This window comes from Lissotriton vulgaris, unplaced genomic scaffold (assembly GCF_964263255.1).
Source record: "Lissotriton vulgaris unplaced genomic scaffold, aLisVul1.2 SCAFFOLD_534, whole genome shotgun sequence".
NCBI classification, from domain to species: Eukaryota; Metazoa; Chordata; class Amphibia; order Caudata; family Salamandridae; genus Lissotriton; species Lissotriton vulgaris.
The window spans coordinates 798,838-825,705 of record NW_028252845.1 but is presented as its reverse complement, the minus strand read 5'-3'; the positions used below and the strand labels follow the sequence as shown (position 1 = coordinate 825,705).

Here is a 26,868-nt window from a genome sequence, read left to right as displayed (position 1 = left end):
CGGATGATTTTAAGGAGAGGGGATGCCTGTGATGTCCTTCGCGTGCCTGCAGCCACTCCCATAGAAGTGAAACTGAACAGTCTTGCTGTGGCCTCTGCACGAATTGGGCAACTCGCAATCGAATTTATTAATGTCGGCTGGCCTCGGTCGAGTGCGGGGGCCCATTGCAACAGCGGATCTCCGCAGAACACCGAAGGGGGTCTGATACCGGAGAAGCAAGCGGCTAGCATCCACCGCGAGAGGATGCTCGCCTTCACATTGTGGCTGCAACAAAGCGAAGCAGAAGACTGCAGTTATCCCACCACCACCCACTTGGGATAGAACAATTTTTAAATGGACATGATGGCCAGACCCACAGGGGTTAGATGCTAAAGTGGACTACGACACCCAGAAGGCCACGAGAGTGACCACGCCCACTGGGGAGGGTGTTTGCTGAAAATACCACGTGCAAGAAAAGATGCCGTCAACTCCATTACAACGCCTCTGAGGAAAGGAAGCACATTCCTGAAACGCGTCAGGCGGATGATTTTAAGGAGAGGGGATGCCTGTGATGTCCTACGCGTGCCTGCAGCCACTCCCATAGAAGTGAAACTGAACAGTCTTGCTGTGGCCTCTGCACGAATTGGGCAACTCGCAATCGAATTTATTAATGTCGGCTGGCCTCGGTCGAGTGCGGGGGCCCATTGCAACAGCGGATCTCCGCAGAACACCGAAGGGGGTCTGATACCGGAGAAGCAAGCGGCTAGCATCCACCGCGAGAGGATGCTCGCCTTCACATTGTGGCTGCAACAAAGCGAAGCAGAAGACTGCAGTTATCCCACCACCACCCACTTGGGATAGAACAATTTTTAAATGGACATGATGGCCAGACCCACAGGGGTTAGATGCCAAAGTGGACTACGACACCCAGAAGGCCACGAGAGTGACCACGCCCACTGGGGAGGGTGTTTGCTGAAAATACCACGTGCAAGAAAAGATGCCGTCAACTCCATTACAACGCCTCTGAGGAAAGGAAGCACATTCCTGAAACGCGTCAGGCGGATGATTTTAAGGAGAGGGGATGCCTGTGATGTCCTACGCGTGCCTGCAGCCACTCCCATAGAAGTGAAACTGAACAGTCTTGCTGTGGCCTCTGCACGAATTGGGCAACTCGCAATCGAATTTATTAATGTCGGCTGGCCTCGGTCGAGTGCGGGGGCCCATTGCAACAGCGGATCTCCGCAGAACACCGAAGGGGGTCTGATACCGGAGAAGCAAGCGGCTAGCATCCACCGCGAGAGGATGCTCGCCTTCACATTGTGGCTGCAACAAAGCGAAGCAGAAGACTGCAGTTATCCCACCACCACCCACTTGGGATAGAACAATTTTTAAATGGACATGATGGCCAGACCCACAGGGGTTAGATGCTAAAGTGGACTACGACACCCAGAAGGCCACGAGAGTGACCACGCCCACTGGGGAGGGTGTTTGCTGAAAATACCACGTGCAAGAAAAGATGCCGTCAACTCCATTACAACGCCTCTGAGGAAAGGAAGCACATTCCTGAAACGCGTCAGGCGGATGATTTTAAGGAGAGGGGATGCCTGTGATGTCCTACGCGTGCCTGCAGCCACTCCCATAGAAGTGAAACTGAACAGTCTTGCTGTGGCCTCTGCACGAATTGGGCAACTCGCAATCGAATTTATTAATGTCGGCTGGCCTCGGTCGAGTGCGGGGGCCCATTGCAACAGCGGATCTCCGCAGAACACCGAAGGGGGTCTGATACCGGAGAAGCAAGCGGCTAGCATCCACCGCGAGAGGATGCTCGCCTTCACATTGTGGCTGCAACAAAGCGAAGCAGAAGACTGCAGTTATCCCACCACCACCCACTTGGGATAGAACAATTTTTAAATGGACATGATGGCCAGACCCACAGGGGTTAGATGCTAAAGTGGACTACGACACCCAGAAGGCCACGAGAGTGACCACGCCCACTGGGGAGGGTGTTTGCTGAAAATACCACGTGCAAGAAAAGATGCCGTCAACTCCATTACAACGCCTCTGAGGAAAGGAAGCACATTCCTGAAACTCGTCAGGCGGATGATTTTAAGGAGAGGGGATGCCTGTGATGTCCTACGCGTGCCTGCAGCCACTCCCATAGAAGTGAAACTGAACAGTCTTGCTGTGGCCTCTGCACGAATTGGGCATCTCGCAATCGAATTTATTAATGTCGCCTGGCCTCGGTCGAGTGCGGGGGCCCATTGCAACAGCGGATCTCCGCAGAACACCGAAGGGGGTCTGATACCGGAGAAGCAAGCGGCTAGCATCCACCGCGAGAGGATGCTCGCCTTCACATTGTGGCTGCAACAAAGCGAAGCAGAAGACTGCAGTTATCCCACCACCACCCACTTGGGATAGAACAATTTTTAAATGGACATGATGGCCAGACCCACAGGGGTTAGATGCTAAAGTGGACTACGACACCCAGAAGGCCACGAGAGTGACCACGCCCACTGGGGAGGGTGTTTGCTGAAAATACCACGTGCAAGAAAAGATGCCGTCAACTCCATTACAACGCCTCTGAGGAAAGGAAGCACATTCCTGAAACGCGTCAGGCGGATGATTTTAAGGAGAGGGGATGCCTGTGATGTCCTACGCGTGCCTGCAGCCACTCCCATAGAAGTGAAACTGAACAGTCTTGCTGTGGCCTCTGCACGAATTGGGCAACTCGCAATCGAATTTATTAATGTCGGCTGGCCTCGGTCGAGTGCGGGGGCCCATTGCAACAGCGGATCTCCGCAGAACACCGAAGGGGGTCTGATACCGGAGAAGCAAGCGGCTAGCATCCACCGCGAGAGGATGCTCGCCTTCACATTGTGGCTGCAACAAAGCGAAGCAGAAGACTGCAGTTATCCCACCACCACCCACTTGGGATAGAACAATTTTTAAATGGACATGATGGCCAGACCCACAGGGGTTAGATGCTAAAGTGGACTACGACACCCAGAAGGCCACGAGAGTGACCACGCCCACTGGGGAGGGTGTTTGCTGAAAATACCACGTGCAAGAAAAGATGCCGTCAACTCCATTACAACGCCTCTGAGGAAAGGAAGCACATTCCTGAAACGCGTCAGGCGGATGATTTTAAGGAGAGGGGATGCCTGTGATGTCCTACGCGTGCCTGCAGCCACTCCCATAGAAGTGAAAGTGAACAGTCTTGCTGTGGCCTCTGCACGAATTGGGCAACTCGCAATCGAATTTATTAATGTCGGCTGGCCTCGGTCGAGTGCGGGGGCCCATTGCAACAGCGGATCTCCGCAGAACACCGAAGGGGGTCTGATACCGGAGAAGCAAGCGGCTAGCATCCACCGCGAGAGGATGCTCGCCTTCACATTGTGGCTGCAACAAAGCGAAGCAGAAGACTGCAGTTATCCCACCACCACCCACTTGGGATAGAACAATTTTTAAATGGACATGATGGCCAGACCCACAGGGGTTAGATGCTAAAGTGGACTACGACACCCAGAAGGCCACGAGAGTGACCACGCCCACTGGGGAGGGTGTTTGCTGAAAATACCACGTGCAAGAAAAGATGCCGTCAACTCCATTACAACGCCTCTGAGGAAAGGAAGCACATTCCTGAAACGCGTCAGGCGGATGATTTTAAGGAGAGGGGATGCCTGTGATGTCCTACGCGTGCCTGCAGCCACTCCCATAGAAGTGAAACTGAACAGTCTTGCTGTGGCCTCTGCACGAATTGGGCAACTCGCAATCGAATTTATTAATGTCGGCTGGCCTCGGTCGAGTGCGGGGGCCCATTGCAACAGCGGATCTCCGCAGAACACCGAAGGGGGTCTGATACCGGAGAAGCAAGCGGCTAGCATCCACCGCGAGAGGATGCTCGCCTTCACATTGTGGCTGCAACAAAGCGAAGCAGAAGACTGCAGTTATCCCACCACCACCCACTTGGGATAGAACAATTTTTAAATGGACATGATGGCCAGACCCACAGGGGTTAGATGCTAAAGTGGACTACGACACCCAGAAGGCCACGAGAGTGACCACGCCCACTGGGGAGGGTGTTTGCTGAAAATACCACGTGCAAGAAAAGATGCCGTCAACTCCATTACAACGCCTCTGAGGAAAGGAAGCACATTCCTGAAACGCGTCAGGCGGATGATTTTAAGGAGAGGGGATGCCTGTGATGTCCTACGCGTGCCTGCAGCCACTCCCATAGAAGTGAAACTGAACAGTCTTGCTGTGGCCTCTGCACGAATTGGGCAACTCGCAATCGAATTTATTAATGTCGGCTGGCCTCGGTCGAGTGCGGGGGCCCATTGCAACAGCGGATCTCCGCAGAACACCGAAGGGGGTCTGATACCGGAGAAGCAAGCGGCTAGCATCCACCGCGAGAGGATGCTCGCCTTCACATTGTGGCTGCAACAAAGCGAAGCAGAAGACTGCAGTTATCCCACCACCACCCACTTGGGATAGAACAATTTTTAAATGGACATGATGGCCAGACCCACAGGGGTTAGATGCTAAAGTGGACTACGACACCCAGAAGGCCACGAGAGTGACCACGCCCACTGGGGAGGGTGTTTGCTGAAAATACCACGTGCAAGAAAAGATGCCGTCAACTCCATTACAACGCCTCTGAGGAAAGGAAGCACATTCCTGAAACGCGTCAGGCGGATGATTTTAAGGAGAGGGGATGCCTGTGATGTCCTACGCGTGCCTGCAGCCACTCCCATAGAAGTGAAACTGAACAGTCTTGCGGTGGCCTCTGCACGAATTGGGCAACTCGCAATCGAATTTATTAATGTCGGCTGGCCTCGGTCGAGTGCGGGGGCCCATTGCAACAGCGGATCTCCGCAGAACACCGAAGGGGGTCTGATACCGGAGAAGCAAGCGGCTAGCATCCACCGCGAGAGGATGCTCGCCTTCACATTGTGGCTGCAACAAAGCGAAGCAGAAGACTGCAGTTATCCCACCACCACCCACTTGGGATAGAACAATTTTTAAATGGACATGATGGCCAGACCCACAGGGGTTAGATGCTAAAGTGGACTACGACACCCAGAAGGCCACGAGAGTGACCACGCCCACTGGGGAGGGTGTTTGCTGAAAATACCACGTGCAAGAAAAGATGCCGTCAACTCCATTACAACGCCTCTGAGGAAAGGAAGCACATTCCTGAAACGCGTCAGGCGGATGATTTTAAGGAGAGGGGATGCCTGTGATGTCCTACGCGTGCCTGCAGCCACTCCCATAGAAGTGAAACTGAACAGTCTTGCTGTGGCCTCTGCACGAATTGGGCAACTCGCAATCGAATTTATTAATGTCGGCTGGCCTCGGTCGAGTGCGGGGGCCCATTGCAACAGCGGATCTCCGCAGAACACCGAAGGGGGTCTGATACCGGAGAAGCAAGCGGCTAGCATCCACCGCGAGAGGATGCTCGCCTTCACATTGTGGCTGCAACAAAGCGAAGCAGAAGACTGCAGTTATCCCACCACCACCCACTTGGGATAGAACAATTTTTAAATGGACATGATGGCCAGACCCACAGGGGTTAGATGCTAAAGTGGACTACGACACCCAGAAGGCCACGAGAGTGACCACGCCCACTGGGGAGGGTGTTTGCTGAAAATACCACGTGCAAGAAAAGATGCCGTCAACTCCATTACAACGCCTCTGAGGAAAGGAAGCACATTCCTGAAACTCGTCAGGCGGATGATTTTAAGGAGAGGGGATGCCTGTGATGTCCTACGCGTGCCTGCAGCCACTCCCATAGAAGTGAAACTGAACAGTCTTGCTGTGGCCTCTGCACGAATTGGGCAACTCGCAATCGAATTTATTAATGTCGGCTGGCCTCGGTCGAGTGCGGGGGCCCATTGCAACAGCGGATCTCCGCAGAACACCGAAGGGGGTCTGATACCGGAGAAGCAAGCGGCTAGCATCCACCGCGAGAGGATGCTCGCCTTCACATTGTGGCTGCAACAAAGCGAAGCAGAAGACTGCAGTTATCCCACCACCACCCACTTGGGATAGAACAATTTTTAAATGGACATGATGGCCAGACCCACAGGGGTTAGATGCTAAAGTGGACTACGACACCCAGAAGGCCACGAGAGTGACCACGCCCACTGGGGAGGGTGTTTGCTGAAAATACCACGTGCAAGAAAAGATGCCGTCAACTCCATTACAACGCCTCTGAGGAAAGGAAGCACATTCCTGAAACGCGTCAGGCGGATGATTTTAAGGAGAGGGGATGCCTGTGATGTCCTACGCGTGCCTGCAGCCACTCCCATAGAAGTGAAACTGAACAGTCTTGCTGTGGCCTCTGCACGAATTGGGCAACTCGCAATCGAATTTATTAATGTCGGCTGGCCTCGGTCGAGTGCGGGGGCCCATTGCAACAGCGGATCTCCGCAGAACACCGAAGGGGGTCTGATACCGGAGAAGCAAGCGGCTAGCATCCACCGCGAGAGGATGCTCGCCTTCACATTGTGGCTGCAACAAAGCGAAGCAGAAGACTGCAGTTATCCCACCACCACCCACTTGGGATAGAACAATTTTTAAATGGACATGATGGCCAGACCCACAGGGGTTAGATGCTAAAGTGGACTACGACACCCAGAAGGCCACGAGAGTGACCACGCCCACTGGGGAGGGTGTTTGCTGAAAATACCACGTGCAAGAAAAGATGCCGTCAACTCCATTACAACGCCTCTGAGGAAAGGAAGCACATTCCTGAAACGCGTCAGGCGGATGATTTTAAGGAGAGGGGATGCCTGTGATGTCCTACGCGTGCCTGCAGCCACTCCCATAGAAGTGAAACTGAACAGTCTTGCTGTGGCCTCTGCACGAATTGGGCAACTCGCAATCGAATTTATTAATGTCGGCTGGCCTCGGTCGAGTGCGGGGGCCCATTGCAACAGCGGATCTCCGCAGAACACCGAAGGGGGTCTGATACCGGAGAAGCAAGCGGCTAGCATCCACCGCGAGAGGATGCTCGCCTTCACATTGTGGCTGCAACAAAGCGAAGCAGAAGACTGCAGTTATCCCACCACCACCCACTTGGGATAGAACAATTTTTAAATGGACATGATGGCCAGACCCACAGGGGTTAGATGCTAAAGTGGACTACGACACCCAGAAGGCCACGAGAGTGACCACGCCCACTGGGGAGGGTGTTTGCTGAAAATACCACGTGCAAGAAAAGATGCCGTCAACTCCATTACAACGCCTCTGAGGAAAGGAAGCACATTCCTGAAACGCGTCAGGCGGATGATTTTAAGGAGAGGGGATGCCTGTGATGTCCTACGCGTGCCTGCAGCCACTCCCATAGAAGTGAAAGTGAACAGTCTTGCTGTGGCCTCTGCACGAATTGGGCAACTCGCAATCGAATTTATTAATGTCGGCTGGCCTCGGTCGAGTGCGGGGGCCCATTGCAACAGCGGATCTCCGCAGAACACCGAAGGGGGTCTGATACCGGAGAAGCAAGCGGCTAGCATCCACCGCGAGAGGATGCTCGCCTTCACATTGTGGCTGCAACAAAGCGAAGCAGAAGACTGCAGTTATCCCACCACCACCCACTTGGGATAGAACAATTTTTAAATGGACATGATGGCCAGACCCACAGGGGTTAGATGCTAAAGTGGACTACGACACCCAGAAGGCCACGAGAGTGACCACGCCCACAGGGGAGGGTGTTTGCTGAAAATACCACGTGCAAGAAAAGATGCCGTCAACTCCATTACAACGCCTCTGAGGAAAGGAAGCACATTCCTGAAACGCGTCAGGCGGATGATTTTAAGGAGAGGGGATGCCTGTGATGTCCTACGCGTGCCTGCAGCCACTCCCATAGAAGTGAAACTGAACAGTCTTGCTGTGGCCTCTGCACGAATTGGGCAACTCGCAATCGAATTTATTAATGTCGGCTGGCCTCGGTCGAGTGCGGGGGCCCATTGCAACAGCGGATCTCCGCAGAACACCGAAGGGGGTCTGATACCGGAGAAGCAAGCGGCTAGCATCCACCGCGAGAGGATGCTCGCCTTCACATTGTGGCTGCAACAAAGCGAAGCAGAAGACTGCAGTTATCCCACCACCACCCACTTGGGATAGAACAATTTTTAAATGGACATGATGGCCAGACCCACAGGGGTTAGATGCTAAAGTGGACTACGACACCCAGAAGGCCACGAGAGTGACCACGCCCACTGGGGAGGGTGTTTGCTGAAAATACCACGTGCAAGAAAAGATGCCGTCAACTCCATTACAACGCCTCTGAGGAAAGGAAGCACATTCCTGAAACGCGTCAGGCGGATGATTTTAAGGAGAGGGGATGCCTGTGATGTCCTACGCGTGCCTGCAGCCACTCCCATAGAAGTGAAACTGAACAGTCTTGCTGTGGCCTCTGCACGAATTGGGCAACTCGCAATCGAATTTATTAATGTCGGCTGGCCTCGGTCGAGTGCGGGGGCCCATTGCAACAGCGGATCTCCGCAGAACACCGAAGGGGGTCTGATACCGGAGAAGCAAGCGGCTAGCATCCACCGCGAGAGGATGCTCGCCTTCACATTGTGGCTGCAACAAAGCGAAGCAGAAGACTGCAGTTATCCCACCACCACCCACTTGGGATAGAACAATTTTTAAATGGACATGATGGCCAGACCCACAGGGGTTAGATGCTAAAGTGGACTACGACACCCAGAAGGCCACGAGAGTGACCACGCCCACTGGGGAGGGTGTTTGCTGAAAATACCACGTGCAAGAAAAGATGCCGTCAACTCCATTACAACGCCTCTGAGGAAAGGAAGCACATTCCTGAAACGCGTCAGGCGGATGATTTTAAGGAGAGGGGATGCCTGTGATGTCCTACGCGTGCCTGCAGCCACTCCCATAGAAGTGAAACTGAACAGTCTTGCTGTGGCCTCTGCACGAATTGGGCAACTCGCAATCGAATTTATATATATATATATATATATATATATATATATATATATATATATATATATAATATATTTTATTTAAATTTTTAAATATTGTTCATTTTTATGATTTAAAATTTTGTTAATTAGATTTTCTTTTTAACTGTTTGAGTGTGAATTGTATTTTTTGTTTCTCAGCTATCCAGCACTTTCCCTAATGTTGCACTCACTGGAGTGGGAATAGTAATTGTACCTCTCCGCTATCCAGCACTTACACTACTGTTTCACTCACTGGAGTGGGAATAGTAATTCTTACCTCTCTGCTATCCAACACTTTCCCTACTGTTGCACTCACTGAAGTGGGAATAACATTTTTACCCCTCCGCTATCCATCACTTATCCTACTGTTGCATTCAGTGAGTAGAAATAGTAATTTTTGCCCCTCTGCTGTCCAACACTTTCCCTACTGTTGCATTCGCTGGGGTGGGAATAATACATTTTATCCCACCGCTATCCAATGCTTTCCCTACTGTTGCACTCACTTGAGTGGGAATAGTAATGTTTACCCCTCCGCTATCCAACACTTTCCTTACTGTTGCACTCATCGGAGGGGGAATGCATTTTTTTACCCCTCTGCTATCCACACTTATCCTACTGTACCATTCAGTGGATTGGGAATAGTAATTTTTACCCCTCTGCTATTCAACACTTTCCCTACTGTTGCACTCTCTGGAGTGGGAATAGTAACTTTTACCCCTCTGCTATCCAACACTTTCCCTACTGGTGCACTCACTGGAGTTGGAATAGTAAAATTAATCCCTCCGCTATCCGACACTTACCCTACTTTTCCACATACTTGAGTGGGACAAGTTATTTTTACCACTTTGCTATCCAACATTTTCCCAACTGATGCACTGATAGTATTGTGAAATGTTAGTATAAATATTTTTCTAATAGTTTAATATTTTAATTTATTATAGATTTTTCCTTCTTTATATTTTAAATCGTTAATATATATTTTTATGTGTATATTATTTTAAAGGTTTAACATAAATTAAAAATATTGTTTATTAATTGTTTATTAATTGTTTTAAAGTATATATATCACTAAATGATTATGTTAGTGTTTATTTTTTAATTAAGTTTGTATTTTATTTTGTTAATATTATATTTAATATATATTATTTTATTTTATATTGATATAAAAGTCAATATTTTATATATTTATATTTTTACATCAATATTTTTGTTAATATTTTTTTACTTATGTGTTTAAGTATTGGGGTCGATATTTTTGTTATTTATATTTTTCATTCGATATTTTTTACATCAATACTTTTTACATTAATGTTGTTTCAGTGAACGGGCTCCTTGAACCAGGAGGAGATTGGAATCTCAATCTAGAATAAAGTATTCAGTGATATCAAGACAGCAAAGTGCCTGCAAGGGAATGGGGCAAGGTCTACTGCATTAAGATCAGAAATAACAGTAAGGAGGACGCAAGGAGGGCGCGTGTAAGTACAAAAAAAAAAAGAGGGGGGGCATCTTTTAAGCAACATCTTAAGGCCCCATCTTAGCAAAAAGGATGCCTCCTTTGTAGAAAAAAATGCAGAAAAAGCAAAGAAGGAAGGAAAGAAGAGGGAGGTAAACTTTAGTAAAGGAGAACGTGTGCCTTCCCCTTCTCTAGATCTGCCCCCAGTAGGGTCCTTGGGAACTCCAGGGACGTGGACAGACAAAGCTCATCCATCTGCCAAATTCATTAGCAGTTTCAATTAAAGACTTTGTGGGGAAATACTTTAAGTCTGCTGTAGTAGAGGATATAAATACGGGACAAGCGGGTGCATTGGAGGAGAGTCCTATGGAGGCATTAGCTACTGGTGAGGAAGAGTCTCAGGACCTGATTGTGTCTTTAGGAGTGATCCATCCGAGGCTCTACTCCTCGCCGTGCTTGTTTTGGCACTCAGAGCTGAGTTTTGCGTGCTTTGGAGAGGAGTCAGAGGCAGGAGTGAAGGGAACCATAGAAGGATTAACATCAGAAGTACACTCAAGGAGGGCTCTTCTAGAAGGTTCCAAGACAACTGAAAGTGGTTCCTATGGTGGAAACCAAGGGACTGTGGGGATCTCTGGAGAAAATGTAGACTCTCAATTGTCAGGACCATCCCCGATGTTGGACGTCCTTCTGCTGATGCATAAAACACTACCTGGGCTATTTGCAGCGTCATTAGCTACAAATGAGACTTTGCGAATGGAGGCCAGAGTTTTAAAGGACATTTTGTTGGAGCTGAAAGAAATTAATGCTTGTATGCCCTTATTAGGAAGACCAGTTATTGCCCAACCAGCGTTCAATGGTAAACAAATATGCACCCAGTTCAGATGACAGGGCAATTTCCCCAGAGTCTATGATCAAATAAAGATTTACCTCAATATCTCTGTATGGTGGGAGGGGTACTTTAACTGCATGCTGGATGGGACAATGGATAAACACACCCCGAAGGACCGTACGAAGCCAGGCATGTCAGACGAACTTAGATCATGGAGGATACAAGCTGCAGGGATGTGTGGTGCATAACACTTTGAGCCACCTGGACTGGTTTCTAATCTCCGAGGCACTGACCACATATGTCCGGGAGGCACAATAATTGGGCAGATTCCTCTAAGATCACTCGCCCCACTTTCTTGCATATAATAGAGCACTACTTGAGCTAGAAAATAATTGGGAATCAACAGGGCAGAGGTATGGAATGGGAGGCCCTGAAGGTGGTCTTAAGAGGGGGTGCTTAGGAACTGTCTATGGAATTCATAGGCAACTACAAAACAACCTGAAAAGAACAGTGGTGCGCCTGGTAGATGTACAGAGGGCGGACACTTCCGCGGACCTCCTGAAAGCTGAACACAAAGTTGGCGAGACATGGGATGAACGCAACAGATTCTGATGTACAGACTACAGACAGAACCTACACGTGCAGAATGACAAATCTGGCCAAATGCTTGCATGGCTGTTGAAAAGGGATAGGCTCTTGTCCACTATCCTTACCGTAGTACACACAAATGGAACACAACTATTAAATTAACAGACTATTAATGAGGCTCTGGAGTAGTATTTTAGCGGGTTATACAAAAGGTGTAAAGCAACACAGGGAAATACAGGCATACTTGGGGGACATCACGATACCGAGGCTCTCCCCCTGCTCAGGCACATCAATTAGACCGGGAGCTTTACCCGGTGGAGTTATTGGAGGCATCAAAAGGTCGGTCTTGAGGAAAGACGCCGGTAGCTGATGGGATCCCGGTAACATTTTGTTCTATGTTCAGGGGAAGACTAGTTGAGCGGCTGTTTGATCATATTATGGGCTACTGATGTGAACGTCCCTGCACTAGGCTACTACCCACTATATCAGTAACCCAGTAAACAGATATGTTGAAAGGAAGCATATATGCACACATCATCCGGGAGCCTTTATCAACTAGCTACATATTAATTCCCTTATACACCTTTACTCTTTTCGCATTTTCTTTTATTGAAAAGCAATTTTCTTTTTAAATTCTCTTACAAAAAAACGTTTTACTTGTTATACCAGTACATTTCATTGAACATTTATTTACAGGGATAACATTTAATCACATTTAAAACAAAGTACAAGTCCCATGAAGAGTTCTTTATTCTCTTATACAGTCAGAGCCAATACATGTTTCGCGGCTCAACAACTGCTTCTTCAGAGCTTATGTAAGGAAAGTAAAAAGAAAAATAATTAGTGAGTTGAAAAAATATGACCCTTCCCAGTAGTTTTCATAATCAAAGCGTGATAGATTGTGTAGATGTGTCTTTAATCATAGATGAGTTCCGTACTAAGATGATCTTTCAGCACAAAATAACTGCCAATTATATTTAATGATATCATCTCCATGTCATATTATGGTCCTTCAATCTATATCTTGGTTTTAAATTGCACCTTTAAGCCACATGACATGACTCCCAATCTCCCATTCCAAGATACCAGAAGGTTTTAGTACCTACTTGGAAGTGTCAAATTTTTTGTGCTGATATAAAAGGTAAAAAGGTTTTTTGAAAGAAGGATTTTTAAAGAAAATAGTTGGCCGACTGCTAGAGGTCTACAACGAGACCAGATGACTGCGTGCTTCCATGAGGGAATCCGAAATAATAATGATCCCCAAACCGTATCAAGACCCAGAGGTCCTGGGTGTTCTAGATCCTTTTTCATGATAAATGTAGACTCCAAAATTCTTGCCAAGGCACTAACCAATAGACTTGGGTCAAGAGGAGGAGTCATTGGTGCATGAGGAGCACTACGGGTTTATCTCGGGACACAGCACTCACATGAACCTGAGACAGCTGTGTCATCTACTACATGAAACTGTATTCAGGGATATACAGGGAGTGTTGGTTGCTTTAGATATTGAAAAGGTATTTGACACCTTAGAGTGGGCATTTATGATGGCAGTGCTGAAGAAGATTGGCGTTGACCCACGGTTCTGTAGCTGAGTGGGTCTGCTATACATGGACCCGACGGCCAGGGTCGGATCTGGGGGTGTAATCTCCTGCAGCTAGGCATTGGAAAGGGGCTCGAGGCAGGGGTGTCTGTTGTCTCCATTGTTGTTTGCCCTGGCAGCCCAGCTGCAGGACATGTTGGAGCCCTGGGGAATCCAGCTAGGGACAGTAAACCATGTGGTGTCAATGTATGCGGGTGACACCTTAGTGTACCTGATGCACCCTGCGACATTGGTTCCACACTTGCTAACTGAAATACAGCAGTTTGATAGAGTATTTGGCCTGCAGATCAATCAAGAGAAATCCCTAGTGTTCCCCCTGTCCTCGCTGGCGCATCACGCTCTAGAAGAGCAACCTGCACTGTAGCTAAGATATAGAACAGACAGCTATTGACATCTGGGGATTAGAGTGGCACACATGGAACAGAAGCAACACAAATATAACATGGGAAGGGTTGTGCAAGGACTGCTCATCCTAGTTTATTTCTGGAATACTCTACCATTATTGGTGATAGAAAAGGTGGTTCCTCCCTCAAAGCTACTATACTTTTCAGAACTCTCTAGGCCTGATCCTAGGGGATACCTTTAGGGAACTGGGTAGTTTATTGACCTCCCTGATGTACGCTGGTAAAAGAAGCAGAGTTCAGATTGCAGTATTGAAAGGGATAGCGAAGAAGGAGGTCTGGGCTTACCTACATGGAGCTTTAATTTTTAACCACCCAACCCCAGTATGCAGCAATGTGGTGTGGAGACTCAGAAACCTGGGAGATGAGACTACTGGGAGGACAGATGGACCAGAGATCACTGCTGGTGTGTCTAATGAAGGGAGCGATACAATCTAGAGGGACTCCGTACATAGTGAGGAGAGTAGTGAACTCGCCACAAACTGCGGTTAAGCAAGTCTTGAAGCGGGCCCCATACTCTGGAGGTTTGCTTTTAAAATGTTTGCAACCCTTCAGACGGATAAACCAGAGTATATCATTGTGGAGGTGGGACTAAAGAGGTTATGCTTGATGACTTGTGCCCGGAGTAAAAGTTCATCCTTTTTAAAAGAGGCTAGAGTGACATTTTAGGAGGTGGCCAATTTCTGCAATATTTTAAGCTGGCCGGGATGGCTAAGGAGGTGTGGCCGTGCTACCCAGATGGGCCCCAGGCCAGCTGTAGTCTGGAGACTTTAGAGGGTACTACTCACACAAAACATTTGATATCACACCTTTATAAGGTCTATAAAACAGATAGACCAAAATTCCCAATGACAGCAATGACACTGGGAGTATGACCTGGAGGAAGATCTGGAGGAGGACCTGGAAAAGTACCTAGACAAGGGCCTGGTGGAGGACCTGGAAAAGGACCTGGACAAGAACATGGAGAAGGACCTGGAGGAGGAACTGGTGGAGAAGGCCTCCTGGAAAAGGACTTGGTGGAGGACCTTGAAAAGGACCTTGACAAGGACCTAGAGAAGGACCTGGTGGAGGACCTGTAGAAGGACCTGGGAAAAGACCTGGTGGAGGACCTGGAGAAGGACCTCATTGAAATACAGCAGGACCTGGAGAAGGACTTGGAGGAGGACCTGGAGAAGGACCTGGAGGAGGGCCTGGAGAAGGACCTCCTGGAGAAGGACGTGGTGGAGAACCTGGAAAAGGACCTAGAGGAGGACGGGGAGAAGGACCTGGAGGAGGACCTGGAGAAGGACCTGAAGGAGGACCTGGAGGAGGACCTGGAGAAGGAGCTGGAGGAGGTCCTGGAGAAGAACCTGGAGGAGGACCTGGAGGAGAACCTTGAGAAGGACCTGGAGGAGGACCTGGAGGAGGACCTGGGGGAGATCCTTGAGAAGGACCTGGAGGAGGACCTGGAGAAGGACCTGGAGGAGGACCTTGAGAAGGACCTGGAGGAGGACCTGGAGAAGGATGAGCTGGAGAAGGACCTTGAAGAGGACCATGAGAAGGACCTGGAGGAGGACCTGGAGAAGGACCTGGAGGAGGACCTGGGGAGATCCTTGAGAAGGACCTGGAGGAGGACCTAGAGAAGGACCTGGAGGAGGACCTTGAGAAGGACCTGGAGGAGGACCTGGAGAAGGACATGGAGGAGGAGCAGGAGAAGGACCTTGAAGAGGACCATGAGAAGGACCTGGAGGAGGTCCTGAAGAAGAACCTGGAGTAGGACCTGGAGGAGGACCTTGAGAAGGACCTGGAGGAGGACCTAGAGAAGGGCCTGGAGGAGGACCTGGGGGAGATCCTTGAGAAGGACCTGGAGGAAGACCTGGAGAAGGACCTGGAGGAGTCACTTCAGAACAGTGTCTGGAAACGGAGCTGCACCTTGGTGCAGCATATAGCGAGCAATGCTTGTTTAAAGTTGGTTCAGTTTAATTTTATACATTGCACATACCCAACACCGGAATGTTACACACAATATGCCCGCAGAGGTCATCGGTAATCAGCCAGATGAGGTGTCCCTAGAACCACATTCCTACACATGACTTGGGCATGTGCCCCTGTTCAGGAATTCTGGAGGGAGGTGGTGACAAATCTGACCAGGACATCTAACATCTCCATAGAAAGCACAATCATTCATTACCTGTTGGGGCTAATACCACACCCAAAACAGGGACACATCAGATACAGATGTGCCTCTCTGGCATTGGTGCTGGGCAAGCACCGGTTGGCAATACACTGGTTGACTCCCAGGTTAGGAGCATACATATCCTGGCAGAATGACCTGAAGGAATGGGTGCTAACGGAAGAAAGTAGGATGAGGGATGAACGCTCAGACGAAAGGGGGAGGGGAGTTGTGAGTGGACATGGTTAACAAACTAAAAGAACCTGAGGGGTAGGTGGATACCGGGCAAGAGACATCACCGATGTGACCAGGTGGCTAATCCCGATGGGAGGTGCCTATGTAATGGTAGTGGTGGCCATACTTTCAATCACAGTACCTCTCAATAGGAAGTCTACAATAGACCAAATTCTGTTTTGTATTCTCTAGGTTGTAGATGTGGTGTTGTGTGGGACAGAGTGGTGGGAGGGGGATTGTTGCTGGCATGATGGTGTGACCCGAGAAGCCTGGTAACCAGGCATAAAATCAATAAAGATGTATTTTAAAATAAATAAATGAATATCATAAGTAGACTCCTCGAGTCATAAAATGCACACGTATATCACGGTGGGCAGTTAGGTTATTAAGGCATATTAGACAAAACACTCTGCTTTAGTCCAGAGTGAGAGGAACAATAAGAAGCTTACACGGTTGGGGGGTTTGTAGAACAAGAACTAGGAGAGCCCATCTCCTGACCCTCCTGAGGAGGTGAACAATGCTGGATTAATACTCTAAATCCACGGCTTGCCTACCTCACTGAAGGCCAAATGTTTAATGCCTATTAAGTGTCAGAAAATGACCCATTTCTCAAGGATGAAGAGTTTGGTTTCAGTAAGCTAGGGAGAATGTAGAGCCGTATAATTGCTGTGCAAGGTGTATACGTAAGAAGTTATGTATATGTCCTGTTGGAAAATTCAGATGGTCATTAATACATATTTGATTTTTCTTCCTCCAACCAGGATGAATCGATCCTCCAGCAAGGCACCAGAAGGAAGAAAAAGGCAGTGGCCGGACTTTAAATCAGAAGACGATCATGGTTGGAGCAAAAGGCCCCACCGTTCTTTCAATGAACCAAGTCCCAGCGGAGTTTCAAGATTCATTGTTGACCTGAATGATTTGTGCATCAGTTCCCCTAGAGAAGTTCTCTTGTTTCTGCAGAGAAACTGCTTTCAGCTCAGGCTAGCGGTGCAATACCCTGACTTGAGTCCCAGAGAAGTCTATACCTTGATTAGGGGACTCATTGTGGCCCTTGAGGATGCGGCAACAGCCGAGGACGTGCAGCCGATACTCGCAGCGGTGCTCGGTTCAACATTCATAACCAGAGATTTGCTGCTTTTCATTGCACAAATTGACACCTTTCAGGACCAAGGACATGTCAGCAGCAAGGTGATAGGAAACACAGTAGTTCTGTTACACCACCTGGTCACAGCGACACATGAGAGAACTCAGCCCCTCCTTCACCTTCCAGTGGATCTCCTGTACTGGAAGCTGAAGCGACAACAGACCCGTGGCCTGCAGATCCCCTGGATTACTCAGAAGCAGCTTCAGGATCTGAAATTGATGGTGGATGCAGCCTTTCCAGAGGACAACATTGTAGGGAAATTCATGTCACCTGCCAATGCGGAGAAGATCCGCCGCATCTCAGTTTTCCCTGTGCCAGAAGATATATTGAACTCACCAGGTTCTACTTTACGGCGCAATCCCAAACGTGGCCCGCATCAAAGCGAACAATGCTACCTGGACCTTCACTTCCGCCTCCTGCGTGAGGATTTCATCAAGCCCTTGAGGGATGGGATTGCCTCTTGTTTTAGTCCCAAGACTCTCTTCTCTCATACGGGGAGAAACAAGAAGGGTCTCAGGCTCTACAGGAATGTGTGCATTTTAAAAGTGGGCACGATGCCAACCGGAGTGATCTACATGGCGGGGTTTGACTCTCCCTTCAGCTCTTTCATTTCGTCCAAGAGGCTCATGGGCGGGTCCCTAGTATGCTTGATTTCGAATGACTGTGATGAGATTCTGTTTGGCACAGTGGTGAGTTATAATAGGCAAGAGCTTGCTGAAGGATGTGTATGGATTGACCTGAAAATAGATCCTCAGGATCTTTATAAACACATTTGCAAAACACGCTTCACCATGGTGGAGTCACCTGCATTTTTTGAGGGATACCGCCATGTTCTGGAAGGCCTTCAAGAAATGGATCACAGGCGCCTGCCGTTCAGAAGATACATTGTGGAGTGCAACACTTCAGTCTTCTCTCCGCACTACTTAGATGGCAGTTCAATAGAATATGACCTCACAACCCTGAATCCATGTCACATTGATCCTGTTGATGAACCGCAGCTTCCATCTGAGACGGCGAGAAAGTCAAAGGATACCGCTACCGCTCCAAGCTACAATATCACTCGTCCAGGCACTTCGACTGCTATGTCTACCTCCTGCTCTATGAGTCCTTTGTTCACCGCTACCAAACCAAACTCCATCTCTGCGAGTTCAGGCTACTGCCCTACAAGCCCATCCTACAGACTAACGAGTCCAAGCTACTGCCCTACAAGCCCATCCCACAGCCCAATGAGTCCAAGCTACTGCCCTACAAGCCCATCCTACACCCCGACGAGTCCAAGCCACTTCCCTACAAGTCCTGTTTCCATGCCGTCTAGTGGGAGTGAAACCCTCACTAGCCTGCAGTCTACTTCCACTGCCAGCTGCAGTGCAGCAGAGGTAAGCAAATGGATAAGTAAATGTTGTCAAATCAAAGCAAATTTAACAAGCTTTTTTCATTTTAATAATCGCAAACCATAAAAGCATCCTAAAAGTCATAAACATCTTCACATCACAAAATCTACAATAAAATACATTTAAAATAACGATAAAATGAAGATTCCAACAGCATGCCCCAGGAAACCATATACATATATAGTGCTACATGCAAAAATGTCCGATTCAGTGCAGGGCTATAACGTTAAAAAACATAATTCCATCAACAAATATGCAATAAAATGCATTTAAAAATAACAGTAAAATTAGAATTTCAACGGCAGACCCCAGAAAAACCATATACATAAAGTTCAGCGTACAAAATAACCAATTCAATGCAGGGCTATAACTCCAGTAACATAACTATTCTTCTCAAAATATATATAAAATATATGAAATAAAGTGCGTTAGGATAAGAATTTCATCAGTATATCTAGAAAGGCATAGTACATAAAGTGCCATATACAAGAATATATAGTTTAACAGAACACAAAATACAAACACGGATGCCATTTATCATATGTGACCCAGTTTCTTCGTAAACAAGGGCCTCAAGATGAGAATTATTGTATCTTATTTTGATTGCCTTTTAAATATAAACTGCCACTGCATTACAAACTGTAAAATGCACTAGGCCACAAATATACGCAAAAGCGGTTTTATATGTGAATAGTCTCTCCTTTAAAAACAACGGCCGTAAGAGACTCTTCCTGATACATCTATAAAAACTGCAAAGTAAAATAAAGTGCAACGTTGTCTGATATGATTTCCCATCACAAGGGCACTTCGGAAGATTATGGTCTCACTTGCCCATATACATAAAGTTCTGCGTGCAAAATAACCAATTCAATGCAGGGCTATAACTCCAGTAGCATCACTATTCTTCTCAAAATATACATAAAATATATTAAATAAAGTGTGGTAGGTTAAGAACTTCATCAATATATCTAGAAAGCCATAGTACATAAAGTGCCATATACAAGAATATATAGTTTAAAAGAACACAAAATACAAACACGGATGCAATTAATCATATGTGACCCAGTTTCTTCGTAAACAAGGGCCTCAAGATGAGAATTATTGTATCTTATTTTGATTGCCTTTTGAATATAAACTGCCACTGCATTACAAACTGTAAGATTTACTAGGCCACAAATATACGCAAAAGCGGTTTTATATGTGAACAGTCTCTCCTTTAAAAACAGCGGCCGTAAGAGACTCTTCCTGATATCTCTATAAAAACCACAAAGTAAAAAAAAGTGCAACGTTGTCTAGTCTGATATGATTTCCCTTCACAAGGGCACTTCGGAAGAATATGGTTCCACTTGCTTATTTTAGCAAAAGCAATTAAAAAGTGGGCTAGCCCCATTCGTAATCTTGTAAGGTAAAATCTATGTTTTATATTTGTGACCTGTAGTAAATAATTTTTTATCCCTATCCCAAAGGAGTTATCGCAGTATGCCTTGGTCAATGGTTTCATGTTAGCATCAACTTCCCTTGATCAATTCTGTGATTCCATCAGACTAGTCTTCAGATCTTTTTTATCGTACTCAAATATTTGTGAGGGATTATTAAAATCAATGTTTGTGGCACATTCATTTAAGAGATTTTGAATGTATATCAGCCAACGGATTTTTTTTCCGATGGTCAAGTGCAATACAATACTTGATGACATCTTGTGTGAACTTTGTGCATTCCTTACTCCATATCCCATACCAGGTATTGAAACCTATTATGCTTATACAATTGTTAATATATGTAGCTTCCAGTTCTTTATGCACACTATATATGGGAGTGGAATTGGGTACAGCTAACAATATATTTTCTTGAGTTTGAAGAATTGCACAGTTAGCCGCTCCCCAAAGTGCTGCACCATAGCAGGTTCCAGTAAGACACTTGCTCTTATATAGTGCCATGATTTCCATAATTGGCTTATTTCCCATTTTTTGAGAATCTAAAGATTGCCTCAATTATCTTGACAATTTTTAATTTACAGTGTTCAATGCGGGCTCCCCAGTGTCCCTTTGTAGTAAATACTAATCCCAAGTATACAAAAGAATGTGTTGCTTCAATAGGGACGCTATTTACATGGCGAGTCCTAGTTTTTACTTTTCCTTGCCCACACACCATCGTAAATGTCTTTTTCAAATTGAGTACTAGATCCTTATCGTGCATGAATTCTGCAAAATGTTCAATGAGAGTCTGATGCCCATTCGCAGTTTTCGATAAAAGAACTGCGTTGTCTGCATAGAGTAAAGTTGTGATAGCACGTTTTCCTACTCTAGGAACATCAATATTTAACTTTTGCAAACCCTCATCAACTCTATTTATCTACAGGGAAAAAAGAAGTGGGGCAAGCACACATCCCTGCCTGATTCCCCGTGTTACCCTGAAGCTGGTGGTGCATTCTCCCTCTAGCGAACTCTTGTACTCAAACGGCTATATATTTGTGAGAGGCATATGATGATATCATTTGGTGCGCCCATATGAATCAAAGTTTGCCATAACTTTGCATTGTTTACTAGGTCAAAAGCACTAGTAAGGTGACAAAACAAAGATGTAGATGGACACTTTTTGCAATTGGATACTTACTAATCAATAGGTGCAAGTTTATACATTGTTCCATTGTCCCTATCTCCCTTCTGAAGCTGTACAGTGATTCAGTGAAAATTGTATTTTCACCTGCCCACAATTCCAACCTCTCCAATAATATCCTACCCATCAATTTTGAGGTTGTGTCTAGGAGGGTAATAGGGCGATAGCATTTGGTATCACTCCTATTACCCTATTTAAAAATCGGGACAATAATACTTTCAGTCCAGGTTCTTGGTTCCAAGCCCCCTGCAATGGTATTAAACACATTTTGTAATAATGGGACCCAAAGACCCATATCAAGTTTAAAAATGTCTATTGAAACCCCATCGGCACCAGGAGCCTTTCCATTTGCACTTTTTTCTAGGGCCAATATGACTTCATTCAGGGTAATAGGGTCCAAATTTGGAGGGTCAATAGTTATACATTTTTTATTTTCTACTAATTACAAGGTACTGTTGGGGTTGTTATTTTCTATTAAAACGGGAATTTCATCAACTGAATTAAAAACCTGTCCGAAATAACTTATCCACTCTTGGGGCCACTCTAAACTTTCAATTTTAGCAGCGCAACTATCTTTAAAATCGGAGTGATTTATCCTCTTCCAAAATAGAGATGAATCCTTTGTTTTGGTAGCTTGAGTAAACTTTCTTTAGAGTCAGAGGGCATATAACTGAAAGTAAAACTGCTAAACCTCCCTTTGCCCTTCCATTTCGTGTGGGCGTCACTTGTGTGTCAACTATTGAGAAGCCATCTACGTGGAAAGGTTCCGTATGCCAGGTCTCTTTGTGGTAATCTCATGTTCACTACATTACAGCATTACATCACTGAAATGTAGAATGTCCAATGTTGGTTTACAGTCTAGAGATTCCTTGTTTGTCAGTTACTTTGGGACTGCTGAGGCTGTGGCTAATAAACACATCACGTGAAGTATTCCTGTCTGCTGACTTTTATTATATGATACTTCACCACAATTTGGCGACGAGGATGGGATATGGCTAATAAACATACGACCTGAAGTATTCCTGTCTGCTGACTTTTATTATATGATACTTCACCACACTCTTGCATACAGAAAATTTGGCAGTTATCTAAAAATACAGGCCATACATTGTCTTTTAATTTCATATTAATACCCGCAATGTTCCATGCTACTAGGATCAAGTTCTTAGACTTTGAAATTGGAGTTGGGAGTAATTCATTACCAATAAGGCGATTATATTGTTCAACGTCCTCGTGTAGGAAATCCACATCACTGCACATTCTGAGGGGTGAAAATCTGTTAAACAAGGCAAGAGGTCTATGCCCTATCTGCTATCAATAAGCCATTTCTGGGTCCACTAAAATCCTCTATTACTTGTTTGTAAAAGTATCCTAAGTATACCACAGTAATGAAATTTTTCTGATACTTAGATGACATTCCTCCTCTGTTACGTATCTCTTCAAGCAAAATTATTACCATTTCTGGGTGTCGAAAAGAGACAACAAGACCGTTCCCTTCACAAGATTTGGGTGATTTCCCAACCCAGGGCACTCTTCTTGTCATAAGGATATTTTGAGCCAAGGTATTTGGGTTATAGTGGCAGTGTTTAGTAAACTAATACAAAACCTTGTTTTTGGAGGAGCTTCGTGCGCAACCAAGATGGTCGCGTGGGCACAGGGCTCCCGAGACCCTCGCCGCCTCCCGCATCTATCCTGAATTTTATCCTGACTATGACGAAGGGTTATTGAAATCACAACCCAGCTGATATAATAGCTGCTTTCAGAAATCGATTTGGACCCTGGGAACCGAAACTACGATACTTTGAACTTTTGTGGCCTGCTCCATGGAACTGCCCGGGGCTCGAGTCACTGTGGTGCCCAGGTGGTAGTTGAACAACAACGGCCTGAGGGGTCCTGCCCAAGTCCTTGGAGTTAACTTTCGAGTTCGTTTTTGGTTCTTCTGCCTCTTCCTATCTCAACACCGCTCTGGCAGACCGGGAGCCGGACCCCTCAACTTCACTGTATGCCAGCTGCCGAGTGTTCCTGGTCGTGATATCCTGCTGAGACTCACACTCACACTTGGAGATCCCCGTGGGTGAATTGTGAGGAGTCATTTTTACCAGGTCTCAAAGGCCCCTTCGGGGCGCAACATCTAATATGGCGGGCAACCCCGATAGCGAGAAACGGAAGACCAAGACCATTCACCGAGGGGGTTCTACTCAATCGAACATTATGGATCGCTATACCCATCATAAAGGGTCCCCCGGTGGTGCGAGTAGGTCTCCGGGAGATGCGGTTGACGGCTCAGCCGCAGTGGATGATTTGACCCTGCGTGATGTTATGGGCGCCATTGCTAGCATGAAGACCTCCATTGGCCAACAATATGAGGCACCAGCCTTACGACTGATGTGTCCGATTTACAGACGGAGGTTCACAACTAGCGATCATCCAATGATCTCTTTGCTCGCCGGCTGGAGGATTTTGAAAGTCGGGCAAGACGCAATAAAAAATCTGAAAAATCAGAAGAGTCAACCCCGTATCTCCTTGTGAAAGACCTCATCTTAAGCCATCTTGCCCCCAAAGGCCTGAGCAACTTTTTTCGCTGTGGAACGTGCACACAGAGTACCGGGTGGGAAGCCGAAGCCGGGTGCCCGCCCACGGCCTATAATCGCCAGAATTTTCAATTTCAGAGACAGAGACGCTATCCTGCAGGCATCTCAGGTGGGTGGTCCCACGAAGTTTGAAAACACAACGGTGAGCTTCTACCCTGATTTCACCCAGTTTGTTCAGAAACAAAGGATGGGGTTCCAGGGGTGTTTTTTAGACAGCCCGGTGGCAGTGGGCTTGTTTGCTGACACTGAGTGAGTCGAGAGAGAGAGAGAGCATCTCTCTGTGTTTTTAGCCTTTCGCCCCGCTGAATGCGAGCGGTGGCGTTTTCACGCTGCGCACTGTCCTTTAAATTGTATTTTTAACCTCACCTTTTGTTGTGCAGGGCTCTAACTATATTTTCCGCTTTTCAGAGGCGGGTGGCTGGCTGGGGGCTGTTTGTTACCTCGGGCTCCCAGTGACAGCGGGCGCCATCTTTGATTGGGCTTCAATCGGCATGAAGCTTCCCTGAGACTCCACCCTCGTCCTGCCCCTATTTAGTAGCGCGTTTTACTCCTCTGTCGGTGTTTTGCAGACAGCCCGGTGGCAGTGGGCTTGTTTGCTGACACTGAGTGAGTCGAGAGAGAGAGAGAGCATCTCTCTGTGTTTTTAGCCTTTCGCCCCGCTGAATGCGAGCGGTGGCGTTTTCACGCTGCGCACTGTCCTTTAAATTGTATGTTTAACCTCACCTTTTGTTGTGCAGGGCTCTAACTATATTTTCCGCTTTTCAGAGGCGAGTGGCTGGCTGGGGGCTGTTTGTTACCTCGGGCTCCCAGTGACAGCGGGCGCCATCTTTGATTGGGCTTCAATCGGCATGAAGCTTCCCTGAGACTCCACCCTCGTCCTGCCCCTATTTAGTAGCGCGTTTTACTCCTCTGTCGGTGTTTTGCAGACAGCCCGGTGGCAGTGGGCTTGTTTGCTGACACTGAGTGAGTCGAGAGAGAGAGAGAGCATCTCTCTGTGTTTTTAGCCTTTCGCCCCGCTGAATGCGAGCGGTGGCGTTTTCACGCTGCGCACTGTCCTTTAAATTGTATTTTTAACCTCACCTTTTGTTGTGCAGGGCTCTAACTATATTTTCCTCTTTTCAGAGGCGAGTGGCTGGCTGGGGGCTGTTTGTTACCTCGGGCTCCCAGTGACAGCGGGCGCCATCTTTGATTGGGCTTCAATCGGCATGAAGCTTCCCTGAGACTCCACCCTCGTCCTGCCCCTATTTAGTAGCGCGTTTTACTCCTCTGTCGGTGTTTTGCAGACAGCCCGGTGGCAGTGGGCTTGTTTGCTGACACTGAGTGAGTCGAGAGAGAGAGAGAGCATCTCTCTGTGTTTTTAGCCTTTCGCCCCGCTGAATGCGAGCGGTGGCGTTTTCACGCTGCGCACTGTCCTTTAAATTGTATTTTTAATCTCACCTTTTGTTGTGCAGGGCTCTAACTGTATTTTCCGCTTTTCAGAGGCGAGTGGCTGGCTGGGGGCTGTTTGTTACCTCGGGCTCCCAGTGACAGCGGGCGCCATCTTTGATTGGGCTTCAATCGGCATGAAGCTTCCCTGAGACTCCACCCTCGTCCTGCCCCTATTTAAACGGCCATTATGTGTCAGCGCAGCGGACGAGCGCAGCGGGCGCGACGGAGGCGCGCCGGAGTTGCGCCTGAGTTAAGCCCGTCTGCGCCCGTCCGCGGCAGGCCGGGGCACGGGGCACGTCACTCTGCTCCCCTCCTCACATATTCCCGTTCTGCTATTATTTCTCTTCATAAACCTCTCCTCCCTCCCCCTGAGGCCTTAGTCAAGCATGCCGTATGCGGCTTGCCTGCTCCCAGGAATTTCTTCCCTGAGATCATTTTTCCACCCCTCACTCACAGCCCCCCGGCCCTGGTAGGCAAATCTCGCCCTACCACCTCGGGACTTGCCCCCAATTCCCCCTTATCTGTGATGTACCTGATCACTCGGTCTCTGGTCAGCCATAAAACTGACATCTTCTATCTCTTAGGATCGGAACAGCCTGACATCTTGTTCCTGTCCGAGACCTGGCTCACAGATGACTCTTCCCCTGATATCCTGGCGGCCATCCCCCTAGGATATTACATACTGCAAGCCAATCGCCCCTCTGGCAGAGCGGGCGGCGGGTTGCAGCCATCATTAGTCACTCAATCAGGTTTTCCCCTGTGTCTACCCCCAGCATCCCTATGACTGACTGTCTTGCTCTCAGGCTAGAACAACCTGGGTCCTCTCTTGTATGTGTCCTAGTTTACCGTCCCCCCCAACCCATGCCTAACTTCTCAGTCCAGGTTGGGGAGCTCATCTCCCAGCTAACTATCAATAACACCAATGTCTTAGTTCTCGGTGACTTCAATTACTGGCCATCAGACCCTCACGAAACCCCTGATTCCCTCGCCTTTTCCGACCTTATGTTGGGTCTCAATTGTACCCAACACATACACACACCCACGCACATAAAAGGTCATATTTTGGACCAGGTATGGACTTCCTCTTTAGTTATCTCCACCCCCCTTGTCCTTCCCTGCCCCTGGTCAGATCATCTACTTATCACCTTTTCCCTTGCTAAGCCCGCCCCGGCCAATATCACCCGAGAATCTAACTTTCTGGCACGTAATTGGAACAAGGCCGACCTTAATAAATTCACCTCCTTCTTGAGCTCATCAGCCCCCTCCATCACGGGACCCATCACTTCCATTGACTCTCAGTCTGATCACCTTACCCAATGGCTTGTCTCTGCCGCTGACTCGGTGGCACCTCTAAAACCTGTTAAAACGCGGCGCAGCCACGACGCCCATAGGTGGTTCACCGAGGAACTCAAGGCACTGAAACTTAGTCTCCGTCAGGCCGAAAGACGCTGGCGTCGAGGATATACCCCTGAGACAAAGGCTGTCTTCTC

General features: G+C 47.7%; 1 protein-coding gene across 1 annotated transcript in view; it reads left to right on the top strand.

The window, feature by feature from the left end:
• LOC147661249 (NFX1-type zinc finger-containing protein 1-like) overlaps window positions 1–26,868 on the top strand; it is an 805,409-nt gene that overhangs the window by 68,501 nt on the left and 710,040 nt on the right. The window contains exon 4 of the mRNA XM_086951201.1: window positions 16,970–18,728. Within this exon, the coding sequence (XP_086807327.1) occupies window positions 16,970–18,728 (1,759 nt within the window). The remainder of the gene's footprint in view (window positions 1–16,969; window positions 18,729–26,868) is intronic.